Genomic DNA, 20,036 nt, shown 5'->3' with positions numbered 1-20,036 from the left:
AAGGGCTCCTGAGAAAAAATGTTTATGAACGCATGAGGTTCAAGGATGGGAGCAGCGGAGATGACTGCTCAAGGTCAAAGTCTTCTTGTATTTACAGTCGTATGTAGAGAGAGTCCATCCTATTCCTGATTCCCTCTCCGCTCCTTTGTAAACACCTATTTTTTTAAACATATATTTTTCTTAAATTGCTTTTATTTATACCTGAAATTGTCGACATTTCTAAACGATCATTAGCATTATTCCTTAGCTTAACGATCATTAGCTCTTTTTCTATATATTCAGAAAATGGTAGTAACCTTTATAAGGGTTCAAATTAGCCCTCTATTTTTAAGGTTGGGTGTCGGTTTACTGTTTTTTTTTAAACACTCCAAAATTTTGGATTGATAAAATGTGTTGGTTTCTAATTATTGGTTGTAATGCAATAATTTTGCCGCGGTTGCGGGTGGCGACAACGAGTTTTGGTGTTCACAGCAATGTTCAAGATTTTGCCCCAATTGGGAGAGGCGATGACAATGGTCTTAGGGCTGGCAGGATTGTTCCGGATTTTGTTGCGGACGTGAGATAGAAGTTAGCAGTGCCGGACTTACCACTAGGCCACGGCTTAGGGCAGCAAGCGAAACGGGGCCGCAGTGTTTTGTAGAAAAACAACTTTTTAAACAACAAATTGCTTCAAGGATTAATGATAATGATAACAATGTTCCCGTGATAAGCATGATAAGTTTAAGATTTTTTGGCAATCGCAGATGACAAGTGGAGCTCAGCCTCCACAACATGATCTACCCAACTCAAATGTCCCGCGAAGAAGGCACTCTTCAACTCACGACCGGGCTCGCGCATACGTGGCGAACACGTGAGGTGAGTTGAGTGAACTAGGACTCTGTCTTGATGTTGCTGATGTCGAAGAACATGGACGTGTGCTAGAAGTTGGGGTATATGGGGTAAGGCCCCATGAGAGGTACGGTTTTAGATATGTAGTTACTCTTAATTTCCATAATTGTTTTTTTCAGATTCTGTAGTCAATTTTTGACTATCTTATCTCATTCCTAGCCTCACCTTTCATTATCAATATTGGTTCAAATGTTAGTTCACGTTGTGTCCAGTTGTCCGATTGGTAATTATTGCACATATTCAAAGACAATAATATTACTGTAGTTAAAATGGTTGAATTAGTATTAATAATCAAGAAAATTGGCTCATTGGGCCTGTGATTAGCAGTAAATTGTTTCTTATGGTTAAATAAAAGGGATCCAGTTGTCGTTTCCTACACAAATGGTTTGGTCGTAATAGTCAATCAAACGACAACAATCGCCAAAATGTAGCTCAAACGCCACAGACGGTAACGATGTCCTCGTGATGGCGGGAGATGTTGACGATTTATACCCGATCACGGGTGACGATAGTCATGTCCCCTGATAGTGGGATTACAGGTACGATGATTTCAGTTAAAAGTCAAGTATGATGTCACTAATGGTGAAAGACTAACAATTTTGCTGCTAATGCAGGTGACCTCAATTATGTCCTCGTGATAGCGAAAGATGTTCACGAATCACCATTCAGCCGCGATCGTCGGTGACAATAACGATGTCCCCGTTATAGCAGTAGATATTCACAATTTTGCCGTGATTGCAGGCAGTTATTTTCACCCTGCGCCTCCTGCCTGGATCCGCCCGCCACTGACCATTAATTTATTTATTTATTTATTACATATTATTACATCATTTGACAGGACATAGTGTCATATACAGGGTAACTAAAACTAAGAATAACAAAAATGTCTAAGTAACTTATTAACACGTTCGCTGTGGCATACGTCAAACAGGCGCTCAACAATGGCAGTAGGACCCGGGCAAAGCTCCATGCGCCACCCAATCAGCGAACACAATTAACATTCAAATATTTCAGTCTAACGAATCACAAAAGAACAGTGGTGATTGTACTGCGTTACCCCAAAAGTGGACGTAGTTCACTGAATCACCCAAGGGTAGCAGCACTGACTGGATCCGTAGCCAGTGTCTTGGTAATGTGGCTCGAAGAGAGAAAATCCCCGAAAACGGGACAAAGGCATTGCCAGACGGGATTTTACGGGAAATTTTAGTACCAACCTACACCAAAATCAAGTTCGCATTCTTAGCTACAGGAGCGACAAAAGCAGCTAGCACATCGCTCGACTGCTGGCCTCAAACTGGTCCAACAACGACACTGTGTTGTACTTTTACAACGCTAGCTCCTGGCGCGCAGTATGCACGTTGTAAAAATACAACACCCGCAGCAAACGTTTTTTTTTTATTTTAAACAGGTTCTCAGGGTGGATCTGAACTCAGTACTACTATAAATATTTTTATGTAAAGCGGTAACTTATTGGAAACTTTTGGGCCTATATATTGGGAGGATAAATGAAATTTCTCTAATCTAAGGGTTTCTGGCTTAATATAACTCTTAACCAGTGGCGGCACTTCCATAAGGGCCAAGTGGGCCGGGCCCACCCAAAATAAACACTAAAGTATATTTTTAAATTCTTAATAGATTATTTGGTTGATATTATTCAATAAACTGCATTAATTTTTAACTTTCAACGGGTCATAACTTTTGTTGAAATACAATGCAATCATCTCGTAACACATTGGAGGGCCACGGATTTCGGGCCCTTCTAGCCACCATAAGAACGTAATGGACAAGGCAACGCCAGCCGGCAAGACCAGTGAGCAGTCGGGCAGGTCGCTCCCTTGAAAATATTGAGGCTGTACATGATAGTGTAGAGGACAACGCAAGAACATCGATTCGTCGGCGTAGTAAGCAGTTATAGCTTGGAGCTCAGAACAAAGAGTTTTGGTAAAAGACCTACACACGTTCCCTTACAAAGTTCAACTCACACAAGAGATCAAGCCAAGAGATCCCGTAAAATGGCTTGAATTTGTTAACTGGGTGGTGGGAAATCAAGATGATAATGACGTGTTTTTAAAAACTTTGCTGTTCAGCGATGAAGCACACATTCATCTAAGCAAGATCGTGCGATTTCACACCGCGAGGCTATTTTCTTTAGGAATATTTAAAGTCGCTTGTTTTAGCCAATAATCCTCAAACAATCCCAGAAGGGAGGAAATTATTCGTGCCATTAATGGAATTCAACAGGAAGTGTGTTAAAAAGTGATGGAAAACATAGTCAAGAGATGTCGGGCTTGTCAGCATAATATTCCATTACTAATCGGAGATACTAAACTTTCAGATTCATGTTTCATATTGTAAATTTAGCGTGAGAATATATGGTTTTTTAACATTTCAAATCCGGCGTTCTTATTGGGACACCCTTTATATGAGATATTGGAGAATAATTGTAAAATATATTAAGTCTAGGTCTAACTCAGTCTTTCCACTGGAATAAAACAAAACGCAGAGGATACGCGACCGGTAACCGGACGTGGATTAGGCGTCCGGCAGTTACTGTCATAACCTAACCTAACCAACCAAACCTGCTGATAGTGAAAAAAATCAAATGAAGGTTCAATTCTCTTCATAACATAAAATTATAAATGCCGAAAATGCTAACAAAAGATGTACAGTTAAGAAGAAATTACATTCAAAGCAAAATTTGTGACAAAAAGTTTAAGATACCGATGGGTTTCGAACCGGGGACCACTCGCATACCAGCCGAGCACTCTATCCACTACACCACGAACACTGATGGCTGAACATCGTATCATTGTGGTAATGGCGTTCCGGGACCCCCTACCGGACGACTAATCAACGTCTGGTTACCGGACGCCTAATCCACGTCTGGTTACCGGACGCGTATCCTCTGTGAAAACAAAAATCCCACTCACCCGGCCAAAAAAGTCCTGTTTTATGCCCCTACATGAATGTCATAAAATGTGCATTCTGGTTTATCTTATTCCACAACGTACTAAGATATGATGGTTTTAACCAAAAAGCTAAGAAAATCAGGCGTCAGAGTCGGAAATTCGGTTTTATTAGGCACCCCGTTTCAATTCCGTGCATGGTCTAAAACTTCTGTTTTTGTGATTTAAGTCCTCATACCCCTTTTACATACGCGGGGGTAGGCCTACTAATGATTTTTCGAACCATATACAGTCCTCAGGAAGTTTCGCCTGACATCAGCATCTTTGGATGACTTGGAATTATCTAAGCAATTAATTGTTTCTGATCGTGGTGCATGTTAAATAATCATCTCCACGCAGTATTTTCATGGTGTTCTTTCTATGAACTGTTTTTAAATATGAAATATTTTTTATTTGGAAAATTTAATGGTAACGTACTGGTTGAATAATTGTTCCTAATTTTGAAAATTCATGGTCCATTGGAGAAATCCATGCATAATCCATGCCTTTTTTCATGGTCACAAGAATTCATGCATAATTCAAGCTTTTCGAGGTTTTCATGGCTGGTGGCAACCCTGAGTAAACTAACTCATTGCCTTCTAGAATTGTCACCTCTGTAGTATGGTTTGTGTAACTTTGTAGGGAGCTGAATAACTCATATAAAATACAGTTAATGTATCGTTACTTGTTTGTAAACTAAACTACAAGAAAGGGAAAAAATGTGCCAAAAATGTTTAAGTCAGTACACTCACCTCCACATATTGATCCACTGAGAGAGAGCTATGAGACGAAATGGGAGATACATTTTTGCCAAACAGTTTCCACCGGCCAAAACTGTCTTGAGATTTTGAACTGGACTTCCAGTTGAAGACATTTCTGAAAAAGAATGATTCCCTCAATTTCTAAAAACTTTGCAAGCCAAATTCATGATCTAAAAGATCTTGAGTCAAGGAAGTTTGAGCATAGCGAATTTCCCATATAGGGAATAAGCTATTACCGTAGTACTCATGGAAGACCTGGACCCAGGACAGATTTAATTTTTTGTTTTGAGGTCCCTAGAGGTCAAAAACACTACCGTTCATATTCATATATATATATAAACTAGCAGAGTACCCGTCCTTCGTACGGGGTTGGAATATAAGTATAAAATACTTATTGCAGTTATACTCAAGCTATGCGTTTGCAATAAGGGAGGACACAGTTTGATAAAATTTGCTTTTTTAAATTTACAGTATTCTATAGTATTACACATCTACTATAGCCATAATGTTCTACCACTTCACCTAAACAATAGAGAAAAATAAATTATCAACAATTCGCAAAATATTACAAATTATTCATGAAATGAAAAACATAAACATAACTGTAAACAATCCTACTTTGACAGTTCTCATTGGGAACCACAGTTTTTTGTTGCTGCTTAGCTCAAATTAGCTGTTTTCATAAATGCAAAAAAAATATAGTGCTGCACCCTGTTGGTAAATCTTATAACTTTTTAATGCTTTTCCATATCTTAGAACCAACTTTTTTAGTTGAAACAGCTGACTAAATTCTTTAATTCCTAAATATGAATACTGTACTCATAAGGTTAACATGGGAAATTACAGAGCCACTGGGGCGGAGCCCGAAAGGATTTTTGAGATAAGAATATGCCTATATGTTAATCGGGAATGTAAGCTATCATCATGCCAAATTTCAGCCCAATCCGTCCAGTGGTTTATGCGTGATTGAACTTCAAACAAACAAACAAACAAACAAACAAACAAACACACAAACTTTCACATTTATAATATTAGTAAGATATTTGTTTATAAATAAATATATAAATATATATGTGTGTCTGTTAGCGCGATAACTCGAGCAAAAATGATCCGATTTTGATGAAATTTGGTACAAACGTGTAAACCTACGTTTATTTGAACGAGTATGCGAACCAGCATAATCGGACCATGGGAACGGGGTTTTATGGGGTAATAATGGGTTTTTCCTATTTTTGACCCTAAAAACAAAAAATTTTGCAATTTCTTTTTAAACCGTTTTGTAAAGCTTAAAAAAATAAATAATTTAGTATATTGAAGAGCTGTTGTATGCCTAACGGTAACGGAGAAAATTCAAAAATAGTGTAATTAAAAATTCCTATGTTATTCTTAGGAGAAAATGAAAACTGTTGTAGTTTACTTGTTTATGGATATATATTGATAAAATTCGGCAAATTTATTTATTTCATCCTATAGGTAGGCTACTATTGACGTATGGTCAAAAAACACTTTTTACCTTCCCCGTAGCAGCAAACCTAAGCACGCATTAAATCTAATGTTATTTAAATTGGGAATAAATATGTCCTATTTATAGAAATATTTTAGTAAAAATGTTATCAGACAAGTTGAAATTCGCTTATAGTCTGCAGGTTTGCTGCGGCGGGGGTATACGATTTTGGCGGTTTTTACCTTATATATTTAGATCAATTCTCATTTACAATCAGAGTTGATCAGAATCAATTCAATAGTGCATAAGGATTTTCAATCAGAATTATCTAGATGTTAATTTTAAAATTCACCAGAGTGGTCTCACTGACCCTACAATTTGATGACCTTAGGGATCTGAGCTTCCTATGTTTGTGGTTTTTGGTTATTACATTTTATAATACACCCAACTCATCTAATATAGTTCATCTTACTAATATTATAAATCTGAAAGTTTGTGAGTTTGTGTGTATGTTTGCATGTATGTTTGTGTGTTGCTCAATCACGCATAAACTACTGGACGGATTGGGCTGAAATTTGGCATGATGATAGCTCACATTCCCTATTAACATTTAGCATATTCTTATCTCAAAAATCCTTTCGGGCTCCGCCCCAGTGGGTCTGTAGTTCCCCATGTTAACCTTATGAGTATTCATATTTAAAGGGAATTAAAGAATTTAGTCAGCTGTTTCAACTTTACAAGTTGGTTCTATAATATGCAATAGCATTAAAAAGTTATAAGGTTTCCCAACAGGGTGCAGCACTATTATTATTTTGTTTGTGCATATATGACAACAGCTAATTTAAACTAGGCAGCAACAAAAAGCTGTGATACACAATGAGAACTGTCAAAGTAGGATTGTTTATCGTTAGGTTTGAGTTTTTAATTTAATGAATAATTTGTGATATTGTAAGAATGTTTGATAATTTATTTTTTTCTATTGTTTAGGTGCAATGGTAGAACATTATGGCAATGGTAGATGTGTTAACCTATATCATACCGTAAATTTATGAATCAAATTTTATCAAACTGTGTCCTCCCCCCATTGCAAACGCAAAGCTTGAGTATAGCTGCAATAAGTATTTTATACTTATATGCCAACCCCGTACGAAGGACGGGTGCTCTGCTAGTCTAATATAGTTTATGAACAAATAAGTGAATATTTTGAGGCAAATGACTTGTTTAATGTTTCCCAATTTGGATTTAGAAAAGGAATGTCTACAATTGATGCTCTTGACAATCTCATCAGGCAAATTCATTAGTCCTTTGAAAGCAAGACCTTTGCTCAGGGCACCTTTTGTGACCTGAGCAAAGCATTTGATTGTGTTGACTTTGAAATTCTTATTAAAAAGTTAGAACTGTAGGCCTATGGGTTTAACGGGTCTTCTCTAAATTTTCTTTCATCTTATTTAAAAAACCGGAAACAAGTAGTAAATTCTGATGGGAAAAAAGTCACAAGAAAGGGAAGTAAATTGGGGCGATCCACAGGGATCAGTCCTTGGCCCACTCCTGTTTGTAATCTACATTAATGACCTTCCAATGGCAATAAATACAAAAACTATTCTGTACGCGGATGATACAACTTTTTTTTGTGAAAACAATAACCAACTTGTACTTAAAAATTTAGTCCATGTCACAAAATTAAATGCATCCAAATGGTTCCATGCCAATGGATTTCTATTGAATGACTGTAAAACTTAAGAAATAAAATTTACATTGAAACACAATTCTGTAGGCCTATGGGTTTAACGGATATTCTCTAAATTTTCTTTCATCTTATTTAAAAAACCGGAAACAAGTAGTAAATTCTGATGGGAAAAAAGTCACAAGAAAGGGAAGTAAATTGGGGCGATCCACAGGGATCAGTCCTTGGCCCACTCCTGTTTGTAATCTACATTAATGACCTTCCAATGGCAATAAATACAAAAACTATTCTGTACGCGGATGATACAACTTTTTTTTGTGAAAACAATAACCAACTTGTACTTAAAAATTTAGTCCATGTCACAAAATTAAATGCATCCAAATGGTTCCATGCCAATGGATTTCTATTGAATGACTGTAAAACTTAAGAAATAAAATTTACATTGAAACACAATTCTGTAGGCCTATGGGTTTAACGGATATTCTCTAAATTTTCTTTCATCTTATTTAAAAAACCGGAAACAAGTAGTAAATTCTGATGGGAAAAAAGTCACAAGAAAGGGAAGTAAATTGGGGCGATCCACAGGGATCAGTCCTTGGCCCACTCCTGTTTGTAATCTACATTAATGACCTTCCAATGGCAATAAATACAAAAACTATTCTGTACGCGGATGATACAATTTTTTTTTGTGAAAACAATAACCAACTTGTACTTAAAAATTTAGTCCATGTCACAAAATTAAATGCATCCAAATGGTTCCATGCCAATGGATTTCTATTGAATGACTGTAAAACTTAAGAAGTAAAATTTACATTGAAATACAATTCTGCCTTAAATAATGAAAAAAGTGCTGTCACTACAAAATTATTGGGTCTTCATATTGATAATCAACTATCCTGGAATGATCATATAAATTATTTGTCTACTTGACTATCTCGAGTAATTTTTCTTCTTGGTTGCCTCAAAGATGTAATTCCAAAGAACCATTTGAGATCGGCTTATTTTGCATATTTTCAGTCTGTAATGAGACATGGATTGATATTCTGGGGTGGGTGTGGAAGAATTAATGAAATTTTAATCCTACAGAAGGGGGCTATCAGAGCTATGCTATCGCGGACCTGTTTCCTTCCCTTCCAATAGCATTTTAGGATTGCAGATACCTTAATCTAATCGTCGTAAACAGTTTCCACACTCCAGACTGCTCGCCTTTACTACTTCCTTCACCACTTCCTACGTGGCGGACCTGTTTTCCTCCCTTCCCATAGAATTTTAGGAATGCAGATACCTTAATCTAATCGTCATAAACAGTTTCCACACTCCAGACTGCTCACCTTTACTACTTCCTTTACCACTTCATATGTCACGGACCTCAAGCTAGTGTAGTCATTTGATTATATTTATGATCCATACCGTTTTTGTTCTAATATGTGTGGAATAATGCTATCAGCTATTTTTTTATCTACTGCATTCAAAATCAACAGCTGATCATATGTCTTTGTTTATGTGTCAAATACTGCATCCATAAGGATTACATTGAAACTTTGACACCCAGTGGGGCGGATTCCTGAGAGACTTTTTTGACGCCATATAGATATTGGCACTCACCGATATGGTCTTTATCACCATGTAAAATTTGAAAACTATTGATTCAGCCGTCTAGGAGGAGTTTGCGTATTACAAAATGCATAAGAGTCAACGTATAAGAGCTTCGCTCAATTAATCCAGTATGCAGTTGTTTACAAAATGTATTTCAGTGTTGTGTTTGTAAGATAATAAAAGAGTTTATAACATTTTTCTTTCATTAAATTTTAATATTACAACAAAGGTTATGGGCCTTTTAAAACATTAAAATAATCATTTTACAGTATTCTGTGCTTAAAAATAAGTTAAACGAGTTTTGGCTATAGGATTGAACCTTTGAAACGAAATAATTATGACACTTGGAAAAATCAAGCTGAAGCTCCAACAAAACCTAATGGAGAATGTATCTGGGGAGAACACATGTCCTGAGGATGAAGTTGGCAAGAATTCCTGGAAAGTTAAAGATCTTAAAGCAAAATCAGAACTGATATTGATAATTTCACCTAGTGAATTGAAATTAGTAAAAAACTGCAAAACTTCCAAAGAAGTATGGGATTGCCTGCAGAACAATTACCAAAGTTCTGGTCCTGCAAGGAAAGCCACATTATTAAAGAAGTTAATAATACATAAAATGAAAGATGGAGAAGATGCTAGGGATCATGTCAACAAATTTATAGAGATTGTTGACAAACTTCAAGAAATGGACATCATTATCAATTCAGATTTGCTTAGCATTATGCTACTTTACAGTTTATCATCATCATTTGAAAATTTCCGGGTAGCAATTGAGTCTAGAGACACTTTACCTTCTCCTAATGATTTAAAAATAAAAGTAATTGAGGAGAGTGAAGCTAGGTCAAAAGACACTTGTACAAATAATGAAGATACATTGCATTGCAAAATTGTATTGTAAATTGCTTTTGATAATATATCGGCGATCGGTAACGGTTCAAGTAGTGAATTAGTTTTTTCTTTAACAAAAATTCTTTAATTTAATGTTAGGCCTTGATATCGTCAATATACGTGATTCAATTGATTTGATATCACGGACGATTAAACATTAAAAAAAATGACAAAATAAGTGTTAACAAAAACCATCTTCTTTATTACATTAAAACAACAACTAAAACTCTTATTTGTTTTTTAACCAAAAACAATTTAAAAACATCTGACTATATAATATTTTATCTATATAAGAAAACAGTCTTTTGGCAAAGAAATAAGAATATTATATTGAGGTGTTTTCTTTGTAAATGATTTATCATCGTACGTCAATCATCCCCCCCAAAACCCTCAATATATTTTAAATCTTCCTCTTTCTAGACCTTAAGTTATACACAGGTGATGCATTGTTATGGTCTTCTGCTTCTTGTTCATCATCTTCGGCTTTAGTTGCTTCACGGAGAGTTTGCGGAAGTAATTTCAACTCCGACATGTGTACCTTAATTGGTGGATCAGACCTCAAGAGGTACACTCCCTTCCCTAGCTTGTGTTCCACTTCAAAAGGTCCAAGCCATTTCCGTGCCATCCCTGCATGCACATTTTTAAGCTTACTACTCAAGGGATGGTTTCGCCGAAGAACCAACGTACCCGGTTTCAGGTCCTGCTCTTCAGGTACATCGTTTCTCTCAGCTTCCCTCCTCGAACTCTCTTCAGCTTGTCGATTCATATGTTTGATTTGTTTCACGTTTTCTTCATGCCATGCAGTCAAATTCATAGTTTCAGGAGAGTTTTCATGCATGAAGTTCCAATCCCCAGTTCTTTTTATTTCCCGACCAAGAAAAAGTTCTGCTGGGGAGAAGCCTGTGACGCGATTCACTCGCTGTCTGATGGCCAGGAGAGACTCATGCAAGTGTTGATCCGATTTGGTATGTTCTTTGTCAAACAAATGAATTCTTAACAGCTTCTTAAGCTCCTGATTTCTCCGTTCAGTAGGATTTGCCTGAGGGTGGTAGATTGGCGTTGTCCAGTGTTCAATAGCCCATTCATTTAGATTCCGTAACCATTGTTTTGACGTGAACGGACTGCCATTATCTGTGAGAAGACATCGTGGATAACCATAACGACTAAAGACCTCTGTTCGTAGGATCTGTAGAATTCTTCCCGACGTAGCTTCAGGAACGGCAAATGCTTCGACCCACCTGGTAAAAAGGTCTGTCACCACCAAAATTCCAGTCTTCCCTCGAGATGTTCTGGGATATGGTCCCATAAGATCTAGAGCAACAACCTCCCACGGCTGGTGTGGCCGACGTCCTCTCATGCTTGTACTAGCTTTTTGGTTGTTAGCCTTGGTACAGGCACAGATAGTGCAGGATTGGACGTAGTTCTTGATGTCCCGATGCATATTTACCCAGAAGAAACGACGCCGAATCGAAGTGTAGGTCTCGTCTTGTCCTGGATGGCCAGCTTCAGGGCTGTCGTGGTACTTCTCTAGAATCCTTATAGTCTGAGACTTCGGAACTACAATCACAGGAGAAGATTCTGATAGATGAGATTTGTACATAAGTAAACTGTCTTCCAAGCGAAGGTTCTTATAGCATGTCTTGAACTGGAATGGGACAGCTTCAGAATTAGTGTAACGTTTGGTTATCCAGGATTTCATTCTACTACAAGCTGCATCTTCATTCTGCCATTTCTTTATCAGTTCCAAGTCAATGTCACAATTTTCCCGTTGTGCCACCATAAGAACAGGCTCAATCTGTCTTAACTTCATTGGGACTGGAACTTCCCTCTCCATGAATTCTTTGGATATCTCACCAATGTCTACCGGGTTTCTTGACAAGCTATCAGCGGCTTGATTTAACTCTCATGGGACGTGATTTATTTCAAAGTCAAAATCAGCCAACATTAAAGACCATCGCATCAGTTTTGACTTGGTCCCAGATACTTTGTTTAACCACTGTAGCGATGAATTATCAGTGAATAATTTAAATTTTCTTCCCTCGAGATACCCCCTGAATTTTCCTACTGCCCACACTACCGCTAGAGCCTCCTTTTCAGCTGTACAATAGTTTTTCTCAGAAAGGGAAAGTTTCCTGCTTGCATATTCAATGATATCCTTGCCTCCTTCTATCCGCTCTTGAAAGAGAACAGCCCCAAGACCTACATTACTGGCATCTGTCTGTAAGCATATTTCCCGACTGGGGTCCAAATAAGCTAATCCCGGAGAGTCACAGATGGATCTCTTTATCTCCCTGAAGGCTTTCTCTTCCGTCTCGGTCCATTTAAAAGGTTTATTTTGATGAAGAAGGTCAGTTAGAGGTGAAACCTTGGATTCAAAATGAGGTACAAAACAACTGTACCAACCGCAAAGGCCCAAAAACTGTCGAACTTTACGCTTCGTACCAGGTCTTTCGTACTCTTCAATAGCCTTGTTTTTCTCAGTTTGCCTCTCTAATCCTTTGTCTGTTAACACATGACCCAAATATTCTACTGAGTTGGACGTAAAGTGACATTTCTTCACCTGACAGGTAAGTCCATGAATTTTCAATCTTTCTAATACTCTTGCCAAATGTTCCAAATGATCAGAAAATGTTTTGCTGTAAACTAGTATATCGTCCAAATAAACTTGACAAAATTCACCAACATAACCTGACAAAACTTTGTCCATCAGATGCATGAATGTTGCTGGGGCATTTTTCAATCCAAAGGGCATAATACGGAATTGATATAGTCCCCTTGGTGTTGAAAAAGCTGTCATAGGCCGAGATGATTCTTCTACTTCTACTTGCCAATAGCCAGAATTCAAATCTAAAGTGCTAAATACTTTGGCCCCACTAACTTGCTTAATCAGATGTCGTAGATCAGGCATTGGGTAAGCATCAGCAATAGTTTTATTGTTGACTTGACGTAAATCCACACAAAGTCTGTAGTCTCCGTTCTTCTTTTTGGGTAATACTATTGGTGAAGCCCATCCTGAAGATGATGGTTCAATTAGTCCTTGATTTTCCATTTCCTTTACTTTTTCTATGACAAACTTCCGTTTGTCAGGGTTAAGAGGGTAAGGTTTCTGTTTGACAGGTGTGTTATCTTTACAAGAGATCATATGTTTTACCGTAGTAGTGAACCCAATTCTGTCTGTAATTACCTCTGGAAAGATACTGAGCAAATTAATCAAGTCTGTTCTTTGATTAAGATCCAAAATTCCCGTTTTCAGTTCATCCAAAACGTTGTTTTCTAATTCTGTTCCCAAATCAAAGTGTTTGTCCTCTAACCATCCCAATCTAACTCTATTTTTAATGCCAAAAAATATTTCATTTGCTGTGTAATCTATCAACACACCGTATTTAACAAGGAAATCATGCCCTAGTATGATTTCCGGGATTAAATCCTTAATCACTTTTACTGGAATGTGAATAGATTCTTGAGAACATTTGGCTTCAAGAAAAGTAAATCCTTCGATTTTGTAATTTATATCTTGTACTGCACCTTTGACAGCAGTTACACCGTCTGGACAAACAGGTTTTAACAATTTAGCCACCGTCATGCCAATAAACGAATGTGATGCCTGAGTATCAAGGGCTGCAGTATAATATTTGTCACCAATCTGTATACAAATTGCCGGACGGGGATTACCCACACTCTCACTAGAAATTTGACCAATATAAGTTTTTTCTGACTGGTAGTTTTGGGACTTAGAAACTCTTCTAGAACCATTCTCGCCCCTATTAGAACGGTTCTGGTCTAGTTTTCCGGACAACGGGCCTTCACATGCCCAGTTTGCCCACATTGATAACATTTAAAGGAGTTATCAGGGTTCGAAGTTCTGGTTTTTGAGGGATAAAAGCTTACCTCTTCGTCTAGCTTTGCTACTATACTCCTGAGTTCGTCAAATGATTTTGGTTGAGCTACCTTAACTAGAGACCTAATCTTATCATGTAAAAGTTCCATAATATAAGTAACACTCTCGTCAATACTCCCACCATCATTCATTCTCTTAAACAAATGTAACTTTTGAATAACAAATGCCCCAGCTCTCATGCCACTAGGTTGAACATCCGTCAAGAATTTCTTAGTGATTAATGCTTTGACAGCCTCTGAATTAAATCTCTGCATAAACTCATGTTTGAATGTGTCCCATTCTAGACTTAGACCCTTAATGTTTTGCCACCAAGTACCTGCCGAACCTCTCAACTGTTGGCTCACAATCTGCAGATATATTTCTGACGGTATACACGTCCGTTTTAACAAAGACTCGCTAGTAGCTAAAAACGCTGTGGGACATTCCTCTAACCTGCCGTGAAATTCCGGTAAGCTGTCTTTTATAATTTTGGGATCCACAGCAGGCATGAATGATGGTTGGTACTCTGGATTATTCCAAGTAATTGTCTTTTCCTGTGAGGATATCTGTGTTCCGATAGCTTGAATTTTATTGTGAAATTTAGTTTCCATGTAATCAATTTTAGTTTCCAATTCATTTAATTTATCAGAGTTACCATCAAAATTTGTTTCTAATTTTGTAATTTTATCAATGGTCACGACAACATCTGACTCCAATGATTCAATTCTTTTGTCTAATTTTGAATAGTTGTGAGAAATTTGTTCCATAAATGATGACATTTTACTATTAATATCTGCCGACTGTGTGTCAAGTTTCTCAGTAATATCTGCCGACTGTGTGTCAAGTTTCTCAGATTGGATATCTAGTTTCTCTGAAATTTTGGACAGTAGAGTACTCACCGGGTCAGGTTGTGATATTTGTTCTACCAACTGGGTATTTCGTCCTACCCGTGGTCGAAGCTCGTAGGCTTTGCTTCCTGTCTCCTTCTCCTCACTTTCTTCCAGGCCTTTCTCTAGCATTTCAGTTGTCAAATCTTCAACTCCTAATTTTGTCATTTCTTAATTAAAAGTCCTGTCACGGTCGCCAATTGATATCGTCAATATACGTGATTCAATTGATTTGATATCACGGACGATTAAACATTAAAAAAAATGACAAAATAAGTGTTAACAAAAACCATCTTCTTTATTACATTAAAACAACAACTAAAACTCTTATTTGTTTTTTAACCAAAAACAATTTAAAAACATCTGACTATATAATATTTTATCTGTATAAGAAAACAGTCTTTTGGCAAAGAAATAAGAATATTATATTGAGGTGTTTTCTTTGTAAATGATTTATCATCGTACGTCAGCCTAGGTATTTTATTGTTGTCGTATAGATAATGATAGAATAATAGGAATAGCCCAAAAAATTAAAGTGAAAGTATAATAAAAACCTTTTGCTAGATTAAATTTGCTTACTGAACTTGTAGTGTAGCGGGGTCCCCATGTGTCTTCTTCTATGGCTAACACGGAACTAGCTTCAGAGATAACGTTGGGGTTGACCTTTGATACTGAGGATGATTTTATACAGGTTGGGTGACTAAGGAATTGGGAAATTGTTAAACTTGATTGTCTAATTGTTTTAAAAACATACATTAAGAATCAACACTTTATATTGTAAAAGATATATGTAGCAGACTATAACAAAAACATATCTAAATTACAAATTAAACTCTTATCTTACTTAGGCAAAAATAAAATGTATTGATTATGACTTTTATAAACTAAACTAACATAACTAAACTTGCTGTAACATTTCAAAATGTCGTTTAATAACAGAAACGGCATATGGGGAAAGAAATTTTACAGCAAGTTTGGTTAGATTTGAACATTTTAGGTTCTACTTCATCTGATTGGTGTATTGATAGTGGATGTATATCGCACACGTGTGGAGAGAAATCACAGTACTTTCCTGTTAAAGGGAACATTCATGATTATCGATGATTTTTCCGATACATCGATATTGAATTTTTTAAATCCGATGTATCGATTTTAACAAATTGAAACCTAGGCTATTAGCAGAAAACTACGATAAATATTGTTCAGTATCAAAAAACAGTTTAATAATTTCAGTGACAAAATGAATGAAATGAAGAAACTGTTCCAAACCTGGACACTTCCTGGTTTCGAATAAATCTGGGGATAAAAAGATACATTCAAAGATACTGGAACAGGTTTGGAACAGTTTCTTCATTTCATTCATTTTGTCACTGAAATTATTGAACTGTTTGTTGATACTGAACAATATTTATCGTAGTTTTCTGCTAATAGCCTAGGTTTCAATTTGTTAAAATCGATACATCGGATTTAAAAAATTAAATATCGATGTATCGGAAAAATCATCGATAATCATGAATGTTCCCTTTAACAGGAAAGTACTGTGATTTCTCTCCACACATGTGCGATATACATCCACTATCAATACACCAATCAGATGAAGTAGAACCTAAAATGTTCAAATTTGAAGAGAAACATTCAGCCTCTGCTTTAAAACTATTTCCCATTTGTTTGGATCTACAGCTGTTGGCTTTGTGTCCTATTTTTCCACATCTAAAACATTTAACTTTGAAACCTACTTTTGTAGTGTTGTTCTCATCTTGTTTCTTATGACTATACTCAATTAATTTTATTTTTAAATCATTAGGAGAAGGTAAAGTGTCTCTAGACTCAATAAAACCGGAAATTTTCAAATTATGATGATAAACTGTAAAGTAGTTACTCCTTCACCACTTGAAAACTCTCTGTATCAACAATCACAGATGGTAATTCATTCCGGTATGTTTTTTCGTGATGGCATTATCAATGTGTTGCATTAATTGCATTAATTACAATTACAGTGCAATTGCATTAATGAAAATTACTAGGCTGCAGAAAACTTACATCCCTGAGGGGAGTTTAAATGAATTTCGCCCCACCTTAAAAAATAGTTACTGCTTCAGTTGCCATCCCTCAGCCAACGCCACTGTACTCAATTTTGGAAGACTTTTCTAATCTAACTAAAGTCCAGAATTGTTTTGGTTGGATTTTGAGATTTATTCGTAACTGCCACAAGGTAGAACCTTTAACTAAAACAAAGTACCTGGCAGTGACTGAACGGAATACTTCTCTTGGTACTTTAGTGAAGCTTACTCAGCAAAAATACCTCCAAGAGCACTTAGATTGTATTCTGAAACAGAAGACTTGTACCCATGCAGTGCAATGCCTAGACCCCTTCATCGATTCATCTGGTATTCTACGTGTCGACGGACGTCTAGAGAAAGCCCAGCTTCCTTACAACGCAAAACATCATATGCTTTTGCCGAAGAATTCACATCTAACTTATCTGCTTGATGATCATTACCATTTCAATTATTTACATGTCGGCCCTAGAACTCTGCAATCACTGCTTTGCAGACAATTTTGGGTAGTATCTGCCCGTACTGTTATTCGACGAAGATTAGCCAAATGTGTTACTTGCGCAAGATATAAAGGTGAAACTCCACAACCTTTTATGGGTAACTTACCTGAAGAGAGAATAATTTCCACTCGACCTTTTTGTAAAGTCGGTGTTGATTTTGGCGGTCCTTATTCTACCAAGTCTGATAAGTTGAGGAAACCACAACTTCTTAAAAGTTACATTTGTCTGTTTGTCTGTATGGCAACCAAGGCCATGCACTTGGAAATGGTATCATCCCTTTCTACTGAAGAATTTATTGCCGCTTTCAAGCGATTCATTCCTCGAAGAGGTTTACGTAGTGACAATTTCTCTGACCAAGCAACAAATTTTGTTGGAGCGAATCGAGAACTTGACGGAGCTGTATCAATTCCTCTCTCAACAATTTGATTCAATTCTTCCCAAACTATCAAATCAAGGAATCACGTGGCATTTTATACCCCTTTCCTCACCTCATTTTGGCGGATCATGGGAATCTGGCATTAAATCAACAAAACACCACATAAAATGGGTTCTAGGCAGTCAAATTTTAAACTTTGAAGAATTTTTTTTTTTTTTTTGAAGAATCAAGAAATTTCTTGACTCAGATTGAGGCTATTCTCAACTCACGACCCCTCTGCAGTCTATCGTCTGACCCTAATGAGCTCGAACCGCTGACTCCTGGTCACTTTCTAATTGGCCAACCATTAGTTGCTTTACCACAACCAGACTTTCACTTCAACACCTATGAATCGACTGTCACGTTGGCAACTAATTCAATAAACTCTACAGCACTTCTGGAATCATTGGAATCTAGAATACTTACACGAACTACAACAACTACAAAAATGGTTCGTCCAAAATCCTAACCTGAAGATTGGCGAACTAGTTTTAATAAAGGATTCAAACTTGCCACCTGCATCATGATTAACTGCCAGAATTATTTAAACCCATCCTGCCGAAGACGGTATTGTCCGTGTTGTGAGCGTTAAAACTTCAAATGGAGCTTTCAAGAGGTCAGTCTCAAAGCTGTGTCCTCTCCCCATGGAGTAAGAAGAAGTATATTTACATACTCCATAGAAGATTTTTTAGTTCTTTGTACAAGGTGGTTGCTTTTGTTTTTCAATTTTGTGTTACAAAAAAAAAGGTTTTTCAATTTTTTTTTTGTGGGCGGTAGGCTATAGACAATCAAGTGCAACAATTTCCCAATCCCTTAGTCACCCAACCTGTATAAACAGCCTTAGTATCAAAAGTCAATCTCAACGTTATCTCTGAAGCTAGTTCCGTGTTTGCCATTGAAGAGGACACATGGGGTACCCCACTACACTTCAGTCAGTAAGCAAATTTAATCTCGCAAAAGGTATTTATTATACTTTTACTTTCATTTTTTGGGCTGTTCCCATTATTCTATCCAACAGGCCTATTGGGAAATCCAGCCCTGCTAATGTGGAGTAACACCAAAGATCACATAAGACCAAGAGCACGTTGGCCGCGACGTGAAGCCAGTATTTTTCACTAATCTACAACAGGATGGCGGCTGCCGGCTGTGATGAGCCCTAGTATCGAGCGCGACTAATTAAAATGTTAGTTGATATCAATGATATCCGTAACAATACACCTTTGTATTATAAATATTTCTACAGTATACACGCCCCTCTTATCCGGACTCCTCGGGACCAAGGTGAGTCCTAATAACGGGTTTTCCGGTTAAACCGACGTCCCCAAAAACTTGTTATGTAACCCAAATGTTTTACTTAAATTTAGGAGATCACTGTATTTCTAGACCTGTGATCACTGGTCTCAAATCTTTCCCACGAGAACAGTCGTTTCAGTACCGCCCACTTCCTGCCGATCTAGTCTGGTTAAACCAATGTGCTGATAACAATTGTCCGGTTACAGAGCTATCATTTCCGCCGAGTGTAGTCCGGTTAAACCGATGTCCGGTTAAAAGGTGGCTGGATAAGAGGGAGTCTACTGTATTACTAACACAATGACCTTCAAAATACATGTGGCGTCAACTTAGCCACATCTGTGATGCCTTTGGTCTATACTTATTTAATATTTATTATGTAACAGCTGTTGCTAGTTTTGTAAAACATTCAGTTTTGACTACGTCATGATTTAGTACACTTCTCTATTCGTTTGTAAATAAAACTTTATCAAAATATTCGTTCATATAGTGGTGATATTATTTCATACAGATTACACACCCTATATATTGGTGACCCCGAACAACGACAACAAGAAGTACGACATTCCTTCCTCAATATTACTAATGTCGCTAGAAGAAATCGAAGTTCAATTGGCGAATCTACGAGAGCAACAAAATGAACTCTCAACCAACGTTCAGCAACGCAACGACCCTGGTAATGTATCAGTTAATCGAGTTGCAGTAAAGCTTCCACCATTCTGGGCCAATCGTCCTAGTCTATGGTTTGCTCAGGTAGATTCCCCATTCTCAATCTCAGGCATCACAAGCGATGACACTCGGTTC

The 20,036-nt window shown here is 37.1% G+C and overlaps 1 protein-coding gene across 1 annotated transcript in view; it reads right to left on the bottom strand.

The window, feature by feature from the left end:
- LOC128981966 (TBC1 domain family member 14-like) overlaps positions 1–20,036 on the bottom strand; it is a 95,757-nt gene that overhangs the window by 68,958 nt on the left and 6,763 nt on the right. The window contains exon 2 of the mRNA XM_054400986.1: positions 4,586–4,709. Within this exon, the coding sequence (XP_054256961.1) occupies positions 4,586–4,709 (124 nt within the window). The remainder of the gene's footprint in view (positions 1–4,585; positions 4,710–20,036) is intronic.

Source organism: Macrosteles quadrilineatus, unplaced genomic scaffold (assembly GCF_028750875.1).
Source record: "Macrosteles quadrilineatus isolate MER2022 unplaced genomic scaffold, UCM_ALF_1.0 Scaffold_64__1_contigs__length_664444, whole genome shotgun sequence".
In the NCBI taxonomy this organism is placed as follows: domain Eukaryota; kingdom Metazoa; phylum Arthropoda; class Insecta; order Hemiptera; family Cicadellidae; genus Macrosteles; species Macrosteles quadrilineatus.
This window is presented reverse-complemented; position numbering and strand designations above follow the sequence as displayed.